Source organism: Pseudophryne corroboree, chromosome 4 (assembly GCF_028390025.1).
Source record: "Pseudophryne corroboree isolate aPseCor3 chromosome 4, aPseCor3.hap2, whole genome shotgun sequence".
Lineage (NCBI taxonomy): Eukaryota > Metazoa > Chordata > Amphibia > Anura > Myobatrachidae > Pseudophryne > Pseudophryne corroboree.
Window position 1 is genome coordinate 9,974,379 of NC_086447.1, and position 19,675 is coordinate 9,994,053.

A 19,675-nucleotide genomic window follows, 5' to 3' on the forward strand; every position below is an offset into this window, starting at 1 on the left:
CAATCCTGTCTCGAAGGTCTACAGACAATTCCTTTGACTTCATGCTTGGTTTGTGTTCAGACATGCACTGTCAAGTGTCGGACCTTATATAGACAGGTGTGAGCCTTTCCAAATCATGCCCAATCAACTGCATTTACCACAGGTGGACTCCAATTAAGTTGTAGGAACAGCTCAAGGATGATCAGTGGAAACAGGGTGCACCTGAGCTCAATTTTGAGCTTCATGGAAAAGGCTGTGAATACTTATGTACATGTGATTTCTTAATTTTTTATTTTTTATAAATTAGGAAAAATCTCAAAAAAACTTTTTTCACGCTGTCATTATGGGGTATTGGGTGTAGAATTTTTAGGGAAAAAATAAATATATTCCATTTTGGAATAAGGCTGTAACATAACAAACTGTGGAAAAAGTGAAGTGCTGTGAATACTTTCTGGATGCACTTTAGATACTGCATTCTGGCTACTCTCTCAGCCGTCCAATCCACCTTCTTACTTTTATTGTCTAGCCCTTTCTCCAACATTCTCATGTGAGTTTTGCACAGGGATTGCTGCTTGGCGTGAAAAATTTCCACATATACAATCTGTCAAAGTCAGAAAAATATCTCTATGCACACTGCCATATTTTGCACCTCATACAGGTCCGTGCTGCGCATGCGTACGCTCTCCCGTGCGTGCGCATACTCACAGTCGCGGGCACCCGCAGGCGCACGGTATGCGTATTTACGGTAGAGTTTATGTGATCGTAGCGTGCGACTCAATCGTAACATATTTTCACTATATAATGTATTTTGTAGATCATGGTCCCTTTGATAGATTCTGAAAGTTTAGTTAATATAGCATGTTCCTGGACAGAGAGATCCCTCTTTGTATTGTACGAAGGGTCTAACAGGGGTCATACAGTGGTGTTTAGTACCCATCGGAAGAGTATTTAATTAGCAATATTCCGGTGTTGGTTTGGAGCGGATTAATCGCTCGTGCGAATAGTTATGGACATAAGAAGTTTATGTCCATTTACTATTATTTGTTCTTACTTAGCCATGCGGCGGGAAACCTAGTATCCCACCCACCTGAACAGTTGGAAGAAGCCACAGCCCACCTGTATGAATCAACCTATGACCTTTTGTTATAATGCGAAGCCGAATTCCTGTGTCCAATGAACAATGAGATTGTAGGGACCATTGAATTGTATTGTGTGTGGGGCATAAATAGACAAGCCGACCATATCCAGTTCACTCTCTTCAACGGTTCTCATTGCTGATAATCGGGAGCTGGATATCGAGGCGCATGCGATCGTTTCCCCTTGTGCGTAAGTCTTCTCCGCAATCATATTGATCTTCTTGTTATTGTGAGCCATTTCTCTCTCTCTCTCTCTTCTCCTCTTTCTCTCTTATTTTCCCTTAAAACGTAATTGTATTGTATTGTATTTCCTGTGTAGTTATCTGGTTAGGTAGTCTATGTTATATTGTAGTGTATGACTTGTATTGTGTTAATTCTTTTGCAAGTATATCATTCATAATATATATATATCAGGCGTTGGACCCTAAGCACGGTATCTGTGTATTTCTTATAGTGTTAAGTATTCTCAGAGTGTCGGTGACGCTCGAACAGCTTTTAAGTTAATAAGGTTATACTGTGTTGCATTTACACTCTATCATTACACTAAGGTTTTACTGCATAATACACTGTTTATGGTTTAGATATAAAGGTTTAACATTGTGAGCGTCAGCGCCGCTGGTGATCTCCTCGTGGTCCCGAGCGTCCGCTACGCTATAGCGAATCATTACGTTAGTCGGCAGCCAATAGCGTGCCTGCCTGTGATCTCTTGGCCGTGAGCGAACGTGACGCTTGAGCGTCTCGACTACGGCTAAGCGATCGTTACGCAACGTGCGTACCCTTACGGTATTCCATACGTAAATAGCGTACAGTGTTCTTAGACCTCTTAAAGGGTTTTATATACGATAAATATTTAGCTTTGTCAATTGCGGGCTCGTCCAGTCCTTCACATATCTGCACTAGGTAGATTCAGCAGACATTATCCATCAGCAAAGGGCGGGAGATCATGTTCTTTGCAGTGCTGACGGGATAAGCGTCTGCTTTGCTTAAGTAAAGAGTGCTGAAGGAACCCGGGAACCGGAGGTAAGAACAACACACTAGTGTCTTTTAAAACTGTTTATTTCTGTCTTGCGTACACACGCACGCACGTATATATCTGCATTTCTTTTTCACTCGTGTATTTTCATATGTCACTCTTCTGTTTGCCATTTTTATAAGTTGATAAACGTACTAAGAGAGATTTGCCGCTATTTCATAGTTTAAGAGTAAAGGTAATATAGTTAAAGTATAGACAAACACACAGCTTTGCCTGAGAGACAAGGCGAAGTCAGTGTGGTGCGCGGTAGATGATAAAGGATCATCTACATTGATAAACGTATAAATTGTGTTACGGTGGATCTTTGCTTTGCGTACACGTGTCTCTAACAAAGGACTGAGACTTGCGTACGCAACCCAAAGGCCGACGCACGCAGCGTATATTACACAACGGAGCGTCCGTGTACGCCCACGTAACTCAAATCACAAGTGTTATTTTTACGCAATAAATAACGCAACGCGATAAATAGCGCAAATCTATTTTGGTGTCCGAAATTTAAATTAACAGATCCTCCTCCTAATTTACAACACATCTGGTTTAAAGAGAAAATTTCTGCGCAGAAATAGAAAGAGAAACAAAAGTGTACATGTGGTGAGTGAGTGTGTTTTATACAATTTTGAGGTTGAACCACAAGAAAAGTATCGAGTTCTCGTGAAGGTACATACGTGTAAGTGACGTACATGGTGGCTAGGGAGGCATCCCTGGTTAAGCATAAAATTTGAGCATTAGAGTATAGCGGACCAAGAGGTCATACTGTAGCACAGACCAGGAGGTCCAGAACAGACCAGGAGGTCCAGGTACAGCAGACAAGGAAGTCCGCTATAGAGTCAAGAGGCACAACACCAAGAAAGGGTTGGTGCAACACCCATATAGGCCATACAAGCTCTGGCTGACGGATTTCGCAGCCGCAATTTTCGATTCCGTTGGTCGCTCCGTACATAAGATTAGTTGCTTATGTTCTGAACGATTGTACCGCACGTAATTGTGTACATTAGTTAGTAATCTGACCTAGTACCACTAGAGTAAAGGGGTCACAAACGCTATTTGTACATTCTAACGTGATTTGTGTAATTTTTTTATTTTAAGGGAAGTTCGCTGCTCACTTAGGAACTATCCAACAACCGATACTTGCTGGGGAACGCGCCCCAGTAAATAAAGGTTCACAGGGGCCCTGGGTTGGGTACCACAGCTCTGGATACAGTGATTGCAGTACTGGCCAACGTGGGCGAGGAGTGAGTGGAGTACTCGGTAAACTTCGCCGCCAGCCTGCCCAGGACATCTTGGTTTTTTTGTAAGGGTTCGCTGAAGAAAAGCAACCCCTACGAGTTATGGGGGCCAGTTGTTCAGGTAGGGGGCGATCAACCTTGGTTCGGGTTGATTTAGTTAACCGACCAATCGGGACGGCAAGGTACGTGATGTGTGAAAAATACGGTTCACACACAGAGGTTTTATGTGATGAATGGGAGAGAATGACTGTACATGACGGGGAGAAGTTCCCGAAAATAGGCAGCTTTAGCCCAGAAGTGTTACTGAATCTAAGGAGGAGGATAGGTCTCATTAAATCAGCAAAGAGACGGAGCAAACATTATGATTATTTAAAACTTTGGCAACAGGAAAGTGAATTTCAAAGAGAGGTAACTGACATATCTGACTCTTATCTTGGGAGGAGAGACATGGCGATGGAGAGGGTTATGGTTGCGGAGAAAAGCACAATGTTGAACAACAAAAACGCTCTTAACAACTGTATTATAGATGATAAGAATAATGTAATAAATGTAACAATGATAATTGTAATACTGTTAAATGTACAACTATTAACCTGTGCAAGTCGCACCCCATGTTAAACTTCCCTCAGGATTACCTGCAAGAAAGTGAGCCCAGAACGATGTCGGCACCTCTTCCAACAACCATCACACAAGACATCCAGGTGGACGCGACCAAATCGGTAAAGGCAATAATCAAACCCCCTAACGGAGGGTCAGGTGAGGTCGTGTCCACAGGTACGTACAAAGTTTTATATCACGCACAAACAGATGTACCCCATATTGTAAGACCAACACAAGATGATGTAGTTGAGTTTGATCCGGTCAGGGTGATCGCAGTCCCCAATGGGAAGACTGACGATCAGGGAATCATTCCCGTCAAGGACAGTGCAATGCGCTGTCTCTGGTCCCGGACCGAATTGAGGTCAATTATGTCTGAATTTCCTGATCCTAGGAAAAATCTAGCCGCATGTCAAAGGTTTATTAAAGAACTAGGAAACGCCACAGAACCCACCAACAAAGAGTGGCGAACCGTGCTGAGGACATGTTTGCCCTCCAGTGTTGACCCTGCAAAATTCATTGCTGATTGTAAATTAGACACGGAGGTACCTTGTACGGAGGAACACAATCAGGAATGTATTAAGCAGATCAACCGACAGTTGGGAGTATATTTCCCAGCCGCTGTCAAGTGGAATGAAATTTTCTCCATAAGGCAAAACGAAAGGGAAAGTATTTCTAATTATTTCAATCGAGCACTGCAAATAATGGCTAGAAACACTGGGATCACAGACATCAAGACAAAGGCACAGCATAAAGGAATAGCGGTTAAGGTATTAATGAATGGTTTAAAGGATGAATTAAGAACAAGGGTACAGACCACCAACCCAAACTGGAGAGATATCTCGGTGGCCGCATTAAGAGAGGCCGCTATTGATCATGATCAGAATATCACCAGATACAGAGAGTCACTAAGTGACAAGTTAATGGCAGCAAGTATACAGGCCCTAACCACAAGACCACTCCAACAAAAGCCCCACACCCCTGCGAGAAATTTAAATGTGGAAGTCTGTTACAATTGTCATAAAAAGGGACACTTTGCGAGAGATTGTAGATCAAGAGAAATACAAAAGTCATATCAATCTCCTAGACAACAACCTAACCATGATATCCAAGGAAGCAGGGAAGTACAGGGAAAACGGTTGATGGTGATGAGCATCCGAGCGTTTGAGGAGGCATCAAATCAACCAAAACCTCAGATCACTGACACGTGGAGGAAGCCCAGGATTTGTTATCTTTGTAAAAGAGAAGGGCATTATGCCAGCAACTGTAACAGCCCACATAAAGTTAGACCCCCTAGACCAAGAAATGAGCAAAGTAATGACACACCAAATTATAATCAGAGATCAGATAGGAAGAATTTTGGCCCACACTCATGAGATGTAGTCAAGAAAGGTGATCACTAGGATGGATGGTAAGCCTGAGGTAACAGTTAATAAATTGGGAGGTCATTCCCTGAAGACACAGGAATGACCGGGTGAAACGTTGTAAATGTATCTGTGAAATGTTTCTTTTTCTCTCTCCCCATCTCTGACGATTATTGGTAGGACTCAAACATTGCATATCTGCTTGGTCTTTGCAGAAGTCTACCAAACCCCAGCATGACCTATCCACATCAATGTATCCTGGCCAGATACAGACAGTGGAGTAATGGGGGTGCTGGTGGGGAAGGGACTGCGCAAGGAAACCATTGGACATATAGATATGGCAGCCTGACGATCTGACAATGTTTTAAAATGTTTGAAAAATGTTTTTTTTTTCTCTTTTCCTATTGTTGGTTATTGTTGATTTATGTAATATACATATACATATGAAGTGTTCTCTCTCTCTGTTGTTTTTTTTTGTTTTCTCTCTTCTCACTCATGTTTTCATGGTTTAAAGATGGTATGTCACCCCTCAGTTAGACAAATGGTGATGCAGGATTTTTGCTCCTTACAGAAAGATCGCTGGTTTGGAAGAATATTGCATCACCGGAATGTTTGTTTGGAAGACTGAGAGACAGCACCTTTGAGATGACGACAGAACAAGAAGAACAACAAGACTAGAGAACTAATCATCGTAACAAGTTTCTTTCCCCCTCAAATTGATTTTCTGTACCCCATTACAAATTTCTTCTTTTCTCCTCCTGTAAGATGGACTTGCCCCAAGAGACTGTGATATGGATTTTCCTGTTGACCATGATGTTGACCAGAGCAGTCTGTTTCGGTGAGAGTATCAGTGAGGTCGAGAAAGGATCCAGAAAGGTCCTGATGATAAAGATAGAGGTGTAAATTTCCAATAACAACCCAATCACCAAGCAAAGGCGAGTACCGGAAACGATCTAGCAGCCATGTTATCTGTAAACATTTTCTTTTAAGGATTGTTAGCTGAAGAAAACTGTATCTGTAGGATCTGTAACAACTGTGTATGAAAGAAATAGAGTGCACTGTCAGGAAGCTGCTGGTGTAGGGGGTGGTAATTCCCCAAAGAAATATATATGCAATAAAAGTAGTAGTCACCAGCGCTAAGTTGTAAAAATTAAAAATAATACTATAATTTAAAACAAATTCAGGACGGTAGGTTATGTTGAAAAAGGTATATAATAAATTTAATAAAAATAATATCATAAAATCACAGATGCCTAAATAGCATAATTAGGAGTTTAAATGATCATGTAGAATGGCACATCCACATATTTCCTCAACATATGTTAATTCATACCCCGGCTAGGACTTCCTCTGGAGTTATGTCCATGAACTTATTGGAGAGTTGATGAAAGCGATGGAGTGAAGAATGTCCCTTTGAAGCATAACAATGCAAGCGTTTCAAGCAGATAGGGAAACCTCCAATTTCTCCGCAAATGGAAATGTCCAGGGAAATGCTGTCCAATTGATGCCGTGTGGGTGATGGTGATGAAAAGATCCAGCAATGTTGAGGATAGTTTTGAGGATGTGACCAGCAGTCTCTAACTCGATGCGTTTCGCTGGTGTTGACACCCAGCTTCCTCAGGAGTGAATCATTTTTTTATTAAATTTATTATATACCTTTTTCAACATAACCTACCGGCTCTGTAACAACGTAGTGGAGGATGGGTGCATTAAGAAATGCCAATCCAGTTTTAATATCCATATGGACCGGCATCCATTGAGTGACTATCACTCCTTAGTGGGCAGTGTGTTAAATAAAACAGATTGTTGGGTATGCTCTCAAGTACCTCAAGGTCATAGCAAATCAGGGCTAGTACCATTTCCTTTAACGTTAGGGGAGGTACTTGAGTTAAGTGGTGGGAGACCGGTGGACAGGAGGTTTAATATCTCCAGCCCTCCTAGTTTGAAGCTCCACCAATACCATGTGGATAGGTCCCTATTATGTTTTAACATCTCCAATCCCCAAAAGCCGGGAAATTGGGAAGTGTCATGGAGTAACCAAACCATGACCTTTTCGCATAGAGCAGATAGAATGCCTACAGATACAGAGCTTATACGCCACATAGCCAGTAGAGGAAAATCTTTCCGGTATAGGTATACCTTAGGAAATAGGATTACGAGAGTTGGAGAGGTATCACCAGGATACTGTGCACATATCGTACAACCTGATACGTGTACTAAGCAGATGGAAGAATTAGGGTTAGGAGATGTCACATGGAAGGTGTGTAATATGGTTATGTCCTAATCCGTCCCATATGTTCTCCCCGATGATGCATATTTCATATGCGTGAGAAAGGCGTATAAGTGGCTTGCCCCAAACTCTGAAAGATTGTGTTATATTGGAAAAGTACTGCCTGAAGTAATGACTGTATCACATGCCAAAATGAAAGACATACACCGTGGTGCCCAAGCTCCTTATACTCACACCCATTACGAGCACGTAGTTAAAAGGCAACTGACAGAAAGGTCAGAGCATCCGGCCTCTGATCTGATCCATGAATCCACCGGGATTCAGGTTCTGCTTGAGTTAGATTTCACTCGCACCGCTAGGGGAGTGATGAACTATAGATACATCTCTACGCTCGCAAATTTGTTAGATAATATCACTGAAATGTATGATGACACGTTTAGGTATACTGGAAGGGAACTTCAAGCTTACAAAACAGAACTGGTACAGCATAGAATGGTTCTCAATTACCTCACAGCAGTGACAGGCGGATATTGTGTCACACTGGCAACGCAATACGGCGTGAAATGTTGCACATATATCACGAATAGCACCGAGGATCCGGTCGAGGTCATAGACCAAAAGATGGATGATATTCTCCAATTGAAGTGGGAATTTCGCAGGAGACACAATCTCACTCTTGCTGCTGTAGGTAATGAGCTGACTGGTTGGGTGTCATGGTTAAACCCACAAAATTGGTTCTCTGGTTTAGGAGACTGGGCTCAAGGAGTCATAATGGATGTTGGGAAGTTTCTTCTATGTATCTTAGGTGTCATTATATCGATTGGATTGATATTTAGATGCGGTCAGGCTTTAGTGAAGTGCAAACAAAGTACCAGAGTGATGAGTCTGAGGAGTGAGGAAACTGTAATTCCAATGGACTTGATTTATGACCCAACGGTAGAAACAATGATGTAATGAAAATGCGATTATACGGTCCGTTTCTTTCACCTGTTTTTCCGTTTTCCTCCAAGGTAAAAAGACCCACTTGGACGAGGAATTTGATGAGCCGATATACAGACAACGGATAGATCAAAGAAGAAGTTTTGACAACCTTATACACGGATATTTGATGAACTATGCCATAGATCCCCAGTTTCCCTAGAAATTTTAAAATTACGCTAGCCCAACACTTTTGTAAATCTATGGACATTGACATAAGCTTTTGCTCGCACCTTATGGGCAAAAGCACAAAGAAGACTGCAACCAACAGACACCGAACAAGACTTCAACCGACAAATGTACATTAACCTGACATAGAATACCACAGCATTTACCATAAGTGTTCTTTATCTTCATTTCTACAACCCTCAGGTAATGACACACATAGTCGATAGGGAACACAGGCACAGATATCAGCAATCACATAATTCCCCCATTCATGTATCATCAACTAAAATGTGCTCCCCCATTTTGTTACAACCACAGCCGAAAAGAGCTCGGTAGAGTTTGACAGCCCATCCACAGACCCTTAATACGGGATAAGAAGGAATTCAAATGTATACTTCGCAATACCTCGAAGCTTGATGTACAACACGTACGGCACGATGATACATGACCCCCCAAACATGGACTCATACACACATGCTTCTGCTATCTCACTAGGTCATACCCTCTTCACACCTTCTCCTCTCTCCTCCCTTACCCAACCATGGAAATGTATTAACCCCTGACATGTATTTTTCTCTTTTTGAAATGTTTTAGAAAGTGGCAGTTATTGTTGACTGCCAAAGGGTGGACTGTCAAAGTCAGAAAAATATCTCTATGCACACTGCCATATTTTGCACCTCATACAGGTCCGTGCTGCGCATGCGTACGCTCTCCCGTGCGTGCGCATACTCATAGTCGCGGGCACCCACAGGCGCACGGTATGCGTATTTACGGTAGAGTTTATGTGATCGTAGCGTGCGACTCAATCGTTACATATTTTCACTATATAATGTATTTTGTAGATCATGGTCCCTTTGATAGATTCTGAAAGTTTAGTTAATATAGCATGTTCCTGGACAGAGAGATCCCTCTTTGTATTGTACGAAGGGTCTAACAGGGGTCATACAGTGGTGTTTAGTACCCATCGGAAGAGTATTTAATTAGCTATATTCCGGTGTTGGTTTGGAGCGGATTAATCGCTCGTGCGAATAGTTATGGACATAAGAAGTTTATGTCCATTTACTATTATTTGCTCTTACTTAGCCATGCGGCGGGAAACCCAGTATCCCACCCACCTGAACAGTTGGAAGTAGCCACAGCCCACCTGTATGAATCAACCTATGACCTTTTGTTATAATGCGAAGCCGAATTCCTGTGTCCAATGAACAATGAGATTGTAGGGACCATTGAATTGTATTGTGTGTGGGGCATAAATAGACAAGCCGACCATATCCAGTTCACTCTCTTCAACGGTTCTCATTGCTGATAATCGGGAGCTGGATATCGAGGCGCATGCGATCGTTTCCCCTTGTGCGTAAGTCTTCTCCGCAATCATATTGATCTTCTTGTTATTGTGAGCCATCTCTCTCTCTCTCTCTCTCTCTCTCTCTCTTCTCTTCTTTCTCTCTTATTTTCCCTTAAAACGTAATTGTATTGTATTGTATTTCCTGTGTAGTTATCTGGTTAGGTAGTCTATGATATATTGTAGTGTATGACTTGTATTGTGTTAATTCTTTTGCAAGTATATCATTCATAATATATATATATCAGGCGTTGGACCCTGAGCACGGTATCTGTGTATTTCTTATAGTGTTAAGTATTCTCAGAGCGTCGGTGACGCTCGAACAGCTTTTGAGTTAATAAGGTTATACTGTGTTGCATTTACACTCTATCATTACACTAAGGTTTTACTGCATAATACACTGTTTATGGTTTAGATATAAAGGTTTAACATTGTGAGCGTCAGCGCCGCTGGTGATCTCCTCGTGGTCCCGAGCATCCGCTATGCTATAGCGAATCATTACGTTAGTCGGCAGCCAATGGCGTGCCTGCCTGTGATCTCTTGGCCGTGAGCGAACGTGACGCTTGAGCGTCTCGACTACGGCTAAGCGATCGTTACGCAACGTGCGTACCCTTACAGTACTCCATACGTAAATAGCGTACAGTGTTCTTAGACCTCACAAAGGGTATTATATCAGATAAATATTTAGCTTTGTCAATTCGGACAAAATTCTATCAACTCTTATATTCTCTCTGAACACTCTATGCAATTTCATATAAAGAAATGCGTCTCAAAATCTTTTACAGTGGCTATCTATCGCCCGGGAGAGCAAATCTTATAGGTATTATATGGGGTAATCCAGACCTGATCGCTAAGCTGCGTTTTCTCACTCTGCAATCAGGTCCGAACTGCGCATGCGTATGTACCGCAATGCGTAGGCGCATTGGACGACTGGACCGGGCATCGGTGCATAGCGACGGGATGGTGTGAAAAAAGCGATCGCACGGGCGATCGAAAGGAGAGTGACAGGAAGTGGGCGTTCGTGGGTGGAAAGTGACCGTTTTGTAGGTGTGTCCGGGAAAACGCAGGAGTGACCAGGTGTTTGGTGGGAGGGTTTCTGGGGTCAGCTCTGGCCCGGATCATCGCAGCGGCTGAGTAAGTCCTGGGCTGAGCAGAAAGTTCTGCTAGAAAAGCGTTCGCACACCTGCACACAGCCAATACCCTCCCCCTGTAGGTGGCGACTTCCTGATCGCAGGGATGCAAAAAACGCACCATAGTGATCAGGTCTGAATTAGGGCCATAGATCCTCTATGAAATGGATGAGGTGTTTAGCGCATCCTAGCTAGAGCAAGGATATCAATATTATATTCTATAAAAAAGTCCACAATGAGACAGTATTAGTGAATAAATAAACAATTTATTGGCATAAAATCTTCATAAAAATGCTATATCGATTTAATAAATTTGTGCAACGATATGTGTGTGCTATTCCTATATACCCTCCTAGTACCGGTACACAATACAAACAAATGACACATAGACAAACATACCCTGTGGGCACACTGTGAAAGCGTTTTACCCCACTGGTGTATGCTCTAGTGAATAACCTTATTACTCTGTGGTCTTTGGTCTTATAAAGGAATCTTATTATGGGCTCTGTAGTCTGCGATTTGTGCATATAAGCAGTCTCTGCAATGTAGTGACTCGTCCCGTCGCCAGAAACCAATGTCCATGTATATGGGGCAATGCCGGTAATTGAGTCCTGTATTAAATGTCCCTACTGGCAAATAGGAGAAATAGCGCAGTTCCTCACTCTCTCCTTTTTAAACCATAGATTCCTCTAGTTGCCCTAAATCCTCCTCTTCCTCATCTTATCTTTTCAATATCTTCTGGGGCTGCCACGCAATAAAACGATTCTGGAAACAGATATTACACTTTGTAATTTTAAATATCACCCCGGAATGCCAGCTGACACCTGAATGGGCGATATTGGGAATTTCGAATGCTGACACCAATTTAACCTCCCCAACGATTAAACTTCTTACAATTATATCTGCGATAGCCTGTATACGCATCCTGCGTTAATAGATTTCTTATTCACCTCCTACTGGTAAAATGTTTCAGCAACAACTCTTCTTTATTTTCAAAATGGATTGGATTGAAACCTCGTTATGTAAAGACACTTGCATAAAGAATTTTTTTCTCCTATGGAATGAATATATTGGGGTATATGCAATTGCGGTCGAATTGCCGCAAATGTCGAAAAACGGGGCATTTTTGACACAAAAAAATAAAAATCAAGAAAAAAAATGCATGGGGTCCCCCCTACTAAGCATAACCAGCCTCGGGCTCTTTGAGCTGGTCCTGGTTGTAAAAATACGGGGGGGGGGGGGGGGGGAATGACAGGGGATCCCCCGTATTTTCACAACCAGCACTGGGCTCTGCATCCGGTCCTGGTGCCAAAATACGGGGGACAAAAAGCGTAGGGGTCCCCCATATTTTTAACACCAGCACTGGGCTCTACTAGTCAGAGAGATAATGCCACAGCCGGGGGACACTTTTATATCGGTCACTGTGGCCGTGGCATTAAATCCCCAACTAGTCACCCCTGGCCGGGGTACCCTGGAAGAGTGGGGACCCCTTAATTCAAGGGGTCCCTCCCATCCAGCCACCCAAGGGCCAGGGGTGAAGCCTGAGGCTGTCCCCCCATCCAAGGGCTACGGATGGGTGGCTGATAGCCTTGGTGTGGTATAGCTCATAGACAGTTAAAAGATAGACAGTCATTAGTTAGACACTATATGGTCGACAGTCAAAAGTCAGACAGGGTCAAAAGTCAAACAGTCAAAAGTCAGACAGGGTCAAAAGTCAGACAGGGTCAAAAGTCAGACAGTCAAATGTCAGACAGTCAAATGTCAGACAGGGTCATAAGTCAGACACACAAAAAATAATTTTTTGTATGTTTTTAAACATCTTTAACCCAAAATTGGTGAAATTTGTCCGCTCGCCATGCTTTGGGCTCGATGTCTCATTCCGCTTCGCTCACAACTTTACTAAAAGGTAATAGTTTGTGTGACATGGATAGTAAATGAGGCAAAAGATGTAAAAAACAGAAAAATCAAACATTTTTTTTGTCTGACTGTTGACTGTTTGACTTTTGACCCTTTCTGACTTTTGATCCTTTCTGACTTTTGACCCTGTCTGACTTTTGACTGTCTGACTTTTGACCTTGTCTGACTTTTGACCTTGTCTGACTTTTGACCATGACTGAATTTTGACTGTCGACCATATAGTGTCTAACTAATGATTGTCTATCTTTTAACTATCTGTCTATAGACCGGAACCCGATAGCCTTGTGTCAAATAAAAGAGTATTGTTTTTTTGTAGCAGAACTACAAATCCCAGCAAGCATCCCCCGCAAGTTGGTACCTGGAAAACCACGAGTACCAGAATGCGGGGGGGGGGGGGGGGGGGGGGGGCGCTGGTACCTGTAGTTCTACTGCAAAAAAAATACCCAAATAAAAACAGTACACTCCGTGAAAGTAAAACTTGCCATTATTCCATACATGCCAACACACACTTACTTACCTATGTTGACACGAGGGTCGGTCCACTTCTCCAAGTAGAATCCACGGTGTACCTGAAAATAAAATTATACTCACCAAAATCCATTGTAGATCTGTCCTCTTCTGTTCTGTAATCCATGTACTTGGCAAAAAAACAAACTGCATTTACCCGGATCACTCACTGAAAGGGGTCCCATGTTTATACATGGGACCCCTTTCTCCGAATGCCGGGACCCCCCGTGACTTCTGTCACAGAGGGTCCCTTCAGCCAATCCGGAAGCCTGAGGATGGTTATGCTTAGGAGGGGGGACCCCACGCATTTTTTTTTGGGGGGGGGGGGGGTTTAAACACTTTTGTGCCGTCCAAAAAGTCGAATCCAGGACGCACATATCCGTCAATTGGTCCGTTTTTCGACAGCAGGACTGCATATACCCCATTGACTCCCTGCCAATTGAAACACAGACATGAAAGTTTTTTCTAGGTTTTTATGAATTCGATGATTCACCAGATGTTTGATAGCCAGATCCATTACTTCCTTCCCTCTCACCTTTTCTTCTTCCCTCTACTAGAGTCTTCTTACTCTTTTTCTTTACTGGATACCATGAAAATTCTCATTGTTTGGAAACAACACCAAATTGTTCCTCATATTTGTTGTTCATATTGAAACATACTTTCAAGTTACTTTTAATAAAAAAAACCCCATAAAAATTGGAAAGGTTGGTCTTAATATTATTTCTGAGAGACTTAATATTAAACATACTATGGACTTTGCTAGAACATAGTGACCTTCCTGGATTTGTAATATTGAATGTCAACAAGATTTCAAAATATTTCTCTGTGTATCTGGAATTCTTATGTATGTAATATACTTTAAATCTTGTAAAAAGAAAATAAAGTGTTCTTTCATATTCCTGATACATAGGCTGATACTGACCTTTCCTCAATAAACAACATTTATATAAAGTAGTCTATCGTTCACATACATTAATCAATTATGTGCGTCTATATTTATAAACAAAATAAAACGTTAAAAGGCGGGGCAGCCATCAGGGGGGACTGTGGGGACTGGTGTCCCAGGCCCTTACAGATAGGGGGGCCCACCCCTTGCTCCTACCGCCAATACCTGTAGAGCTGCACCAGTCTGTGAATCAGCGGCAAGCCTTCTTAATACAATGTGCGCATCAGTTCTCTATAAACCGTTCTTGTAGGTTCACAACACTTAACCAATATGTAACGTCACAATGTATGACATTACATAGGGGTGGAGCAGCGCAGCAGAATTTTTTGGGGAGAGGTAGGGGCCTTGTCTATTTTGTCAGTCCCGCGCCTCCAATTTCTGGTGGCAGCCCTGGTAAAAGGTACAATATGCTACATTCAACTTACTGTTTAACTACTTTGGAGCTAGCACTCATAATGTGTAGTGATGAGCAGGTTCGGTTCGTTGGAATCCGAACCCCCCCGAACTTCACTCTTTTTACACGGGTCCGAGGCAGACTCGGATCTTCCCGCCTTGCTTGGTTAACCCGGGCGCGCCCGAATGGCATCATCCCGTGGTCGTATTCTCGCGAGATTCGTATTCTATATAAGGAGCCGCGCGTCGCCGCCATTTTTCACTCATGCATTGGAAATGATAGTGAGAGTACGTGGCTGGCGTCCTCTCAGTTTTATTCATTTGGCTGCAAATATCTCTGCTCACTGCTTTATTGTGTGGACTGGGGACCAGCTGTATTATATAGGAGGACAGTGCAGAGTTTTGCTGACCAGTGACCACCAGTATTATACGTTCTCTGCCTGAAAAATGCTCCATATCTGTGCTCAGTGTGCTGCATATATCTGTGCTCACACTGCTTTATTTTGGGGACTGGGGACCAGCAGTATTATATAGGAGGAGTACAGTGCAGAGTTTTGCTGACCAGTGACCACCAGTATTATACATTCTCTGCCTGAAAAACGCTCCATATCTGTGCTGCATTGTAGTATATAGTAGGAGTACAGTGCATAATTTTGCTGACCACCAGTATATAACATATAGCAGTATGGTACAGTAGGACACTGCTCTACCTACCTGTGTGTCGTCAAGTATACTATCCATCCATACCTGTGGTGCATTTCAGTTGTGCGCAGTATATATAGTAGTATGCCATTGCTATTGATACTGGCATATAATTTAACACTTTAAAAAATGAAGAACAAAAATGTGGAGGGTAAAATAGGGAAAGATCAAGATCCACTTCCACCTCGTGCTGAAGCTGCTGCCACTAGTCATGGCCGAGACGATGAAATGCCATCAACGTCGTATGCCAAGGCCGATGCCCAATATCATAGTAGAGAGCATGTAAAATCAAAAAAACAAAAGTTCAGTAAAATGACCCAAAAATCAAAATTAAAAGCGTCTGAGGAGAAGCGTAAACTTGCCAATATGCCATTTACGACACGGAGTGGCAAGGAACGGCTGAGGCTCTGGCCTATGTTCATGGCTAGTGGTTCAGCTTCACATGAGGATGGAAGCACTCATCCTCTCTCTAGAAAACTGCAGTGCCACTCCTAGATGGGCCAGGTGTTTGTGTCGGCCACTTGGGTCGCTTAGCTTAGTCACACAGCTACCTCATTGCACCTCTTTTTTTCTTTGCATCATGTGCTGTTTGGGGACTATTTTTTTGAAGGGCCATCCTGCCTGACACTGCAGTGCCACTCCTAGATGGGCCAGGTGTTTGTGTCGGCCACTGGGGTCGCTTAGCTTAGCCTTCCAGCGACCTTGGTGCAAATTTTAGGACTAAAAATAATATTGTGAGGTGTGAGGTGTTCAAAATAGACTGAAAATGAGTGGAAATTATGGCTATTGAGGTTAATAATACTATGGGATCAAAATGACCCCCAAATTCTATGATTTAAGCTGTTTTTGAGGGGGTTTTGTAAAAAAAAACACCCGAATCCAACAAAAAAATTTCAGGGAGGTTTTGCCAAAACGCGTCTGCATCCAAAACACGGCCGCAGAACCGAATTCAAAACCAAAACCCGAAAATTGTCCAGTGCACAGCACTAATAATGTGAATTGGGTTACCCATATATATGTAACCTGATTAATAGTTATTACTGATAGTTTAGCAATAATTTAATATTTATTAATAATCTAATAAATGTTTGATGAATATATATATATTGTGTTAAGGGAATTTTATAATAAATATATGTGGATACTGTAATAATAAATATATATAATAAAATAAGTATATATGTATATAGATGAATTGTGAAGGGATAAATATCTGTACTTTAATTATTAATTGTACATGTATATTCCAATTGATATAATGTGTGGGTTTGGCTTATATAGTTTGCCATGTGGTAATGCTGGGGGTATAGTATAGACCTAGTGGGCCAGCGATAGCCTGCGGGGTAGAAAAGGATTTACAGCATTGGGTCCAGAGAATGAACTCAGTTACACCCTTTGGCTTAAATGAGTCGTTGTCTTTCTCCTGTTTCCTGTAACTTCGCATGGTTTTGGAGCTTTCATCAATTTGCGCATTGTAATACATCAGGCACACATAACATACATTAGACAGCAGCACAAGTATAACATGGCGGCAGGTATCCTAAGGGAGTCCCATCCACATAACGCTCCCCTCGCATAATGCCTGTTTTCAGCACATTGCAGGACCACAAGTAGAGTTGCAGTAATGATAAGGATAGTTAGTTCCCTGTTTTTTGACAACCTATAAATTTTTTCTATAGGTTTTTTTTCTACAGGTTTTCAAGTAGTATATTTAACAACACCCAGTGCATCTATACCAGTCTTATAGACATAGCAGTCATTTTTCTGTTTGGCATTGCCAACTGTGGCTGCACTTATTTTTGAGCCATGCATCAGTTACCAGCACTCACGATTCGTTTATTTACCCGAATCTCCTCTTCCGAGGATTTTAATCTTATTTTTTTGTTTACATTCCCTCATTGGGCAGTGCGCTGCCGTCTGAATTCTTTCATGTTTTTTTCACTTTTTAATATACCATTACAGGGGCTTTCAAGTGTTTTTAGCCCGCTGTATCTTACACCGCCCGGTTGGTAGATTTTTACACAACACATTTTACTCCTTCATTTATTTTTCATATTTATATTCACATGTATCTTTATTTTGGTCATTTGATATGTTTGTATTATGCTATCACGTGTTGTTTTGGCTGTTTACAGGTCACCATGGCGACCACCGGTTTCCCTCATCCCCTCCGACGACGGGTCACGTGCCTGCGTTCCATGCAGTTGGCGCCGGAAGGTGTCACTAGAAGGGAGGAAGTGAGGTGACAGACCGAAGGCTGCAGCGAGCGAATGGGACAAGCGCGATGACGTCATTGGAAGGGGACACGCGGCGACTGAGAGGCGGGCATGGCGGCCAGGACGGCTTTTCACTATTTAAGGTAAGATTTCACTTGTTTTAGCTTGTTCTTGAAAAAAGTCAAATAATACTGAAATGTTGACACGCAGACGCTGTTCGTCTCTTTATTCGCCCGTCAAAAGTCTCACGAGTGCCGCCCGCACACGCAATATACGAGGGTCCAGCAGGCTCAGGGAGGGCACCGGAGCAGCTTTGTTTGACAGTACGTGAGTGCCGACTCAACTTCTGCATATATATATATATCTATATATATTGTTGGACAGTTCTAAGTTCACAACAAGATAATTGTATGGAAAGTCTCAATTAGCTGAGTTGAGGAACAAGTGCATTAATAATATTATATATATATATAGTTTTGAATGTGAAAAAGATATTTGGCAAGGACATTTATTAGCATTGTGTCATCTAAGTGATACATCACCACTGCAGCAGCTGAGACGGATACAGTTACTAGAAACCAGAGACTATAACACATAGTATCACAGCAAGAAAGGATACAATTGTTACAGAGTCTAGGATATCTATTGCAGACTGAATTACAGACAATGCCTGTTTCCTTTTAATGAGATGAACATAATACTGCACAAACCCATCAGTCTATGATTAAATACCAGAGAGGGTGACTGTCAGCATGATGCACAGAGTAAAGTATATTCTGCTATACAGGGAAAACTAGAGGCGTGCCGCACATTTTAAATTGGATGCCAAGCAAGGTATTGGTCAGTGTACACTGAATTACGGGCCCAGACTTTGCACTTATTTTTCTGAGTACCCGGGTCACTCCAACAGTAACATTACAATATTTTTTTGTATTGCATGCAAGATAACGTGTATAGGGCGTAAAGGGTGATATAGGAATGGGATTGACAATGGTGTTACATGTTATTGTGTTTGCCAGAATGTTTGTTTTGCCTTTAATCTTTAGATAGCGTAGGGGTAATAAACATCACTACTTATACTTACCATCTGCTGTGTGATGAACTTCTTTCCGAAGATCCTGAAGAAACAAAGAGAAGAACAGGTATAATATAATATTGTAAAATATGCGCATATGTATAGGAGGCAGATAGACATACACCTAAATTCCCATTGTTAGGAAAAGGCTTACCCAAGAAAGCCTAAATAATTACTCCTGGGTGGAGGCACAAGTATTGACTGACCGGTTATTAGGTGATATATCCCTGTACCGGCAGGGGGAGGGTTACATTTGGAGGCACCGCGTGAGATCATTTTGTAGGATACTCAGGGGCAAGTGAGCACAGTAGCCAGAATGCCACATTATACCAGGAGTGAAGTGTTTGACTGGTGTATAAGGAAGGGAATAACTCCTGAAAGGAGTTTTGTATTGATGGGGGATCTCACAGACACCACTGATGGTACAATTATGACAGAGATGTTGTTTCTGTTCGGGGTGAAGCAACCAAGGATTATTGATAAACAATTCAGGGAAAGTGGAGAGATGTGCGCTGTATTAATAACTACCAGTCATGATTTAGAGTCTGAGTTGCTTCCTAAAGTGGTGGCTGTGAGATCTAACCCAGAACGCCGGTGGATAATTATATGGCCTGAAAAGGATGGAAGTGAAAGGGCTGCTGAACCATTAATTGTGGGTGACATGTCTACTCCGGCCAGTGGAGATCCCTCCGCGACTCTGGGAGAAGGGAGTCAAACACAGGGCATTGAAGAAAAA

General features: G+C 42.3%; 1 protein-coding gene across 1 annotated transcript in view; it reads right to left on the reverse strand.

Moving 5' to 3' along the window:
• LOC134910377 (fucolectin-like) overlaps nucleotides 1-19,675 on the reverse strand; it is a 96,717-nt gene that overhangs the window by 17,872 nt on the left and 59,170 nt on the right. The window contains exon 3 of the mRNA XM_063918328.1: nucleotides 18,949-18,982. Within this exon, the coding sequence (XP_063774398.1) occupies nucleotides 18,949-18,982 (34 nt within the window). The remainder of the gene's footprint in view (nucleotides 1-18,948; nucleotides 18,983-19,675) is intronic.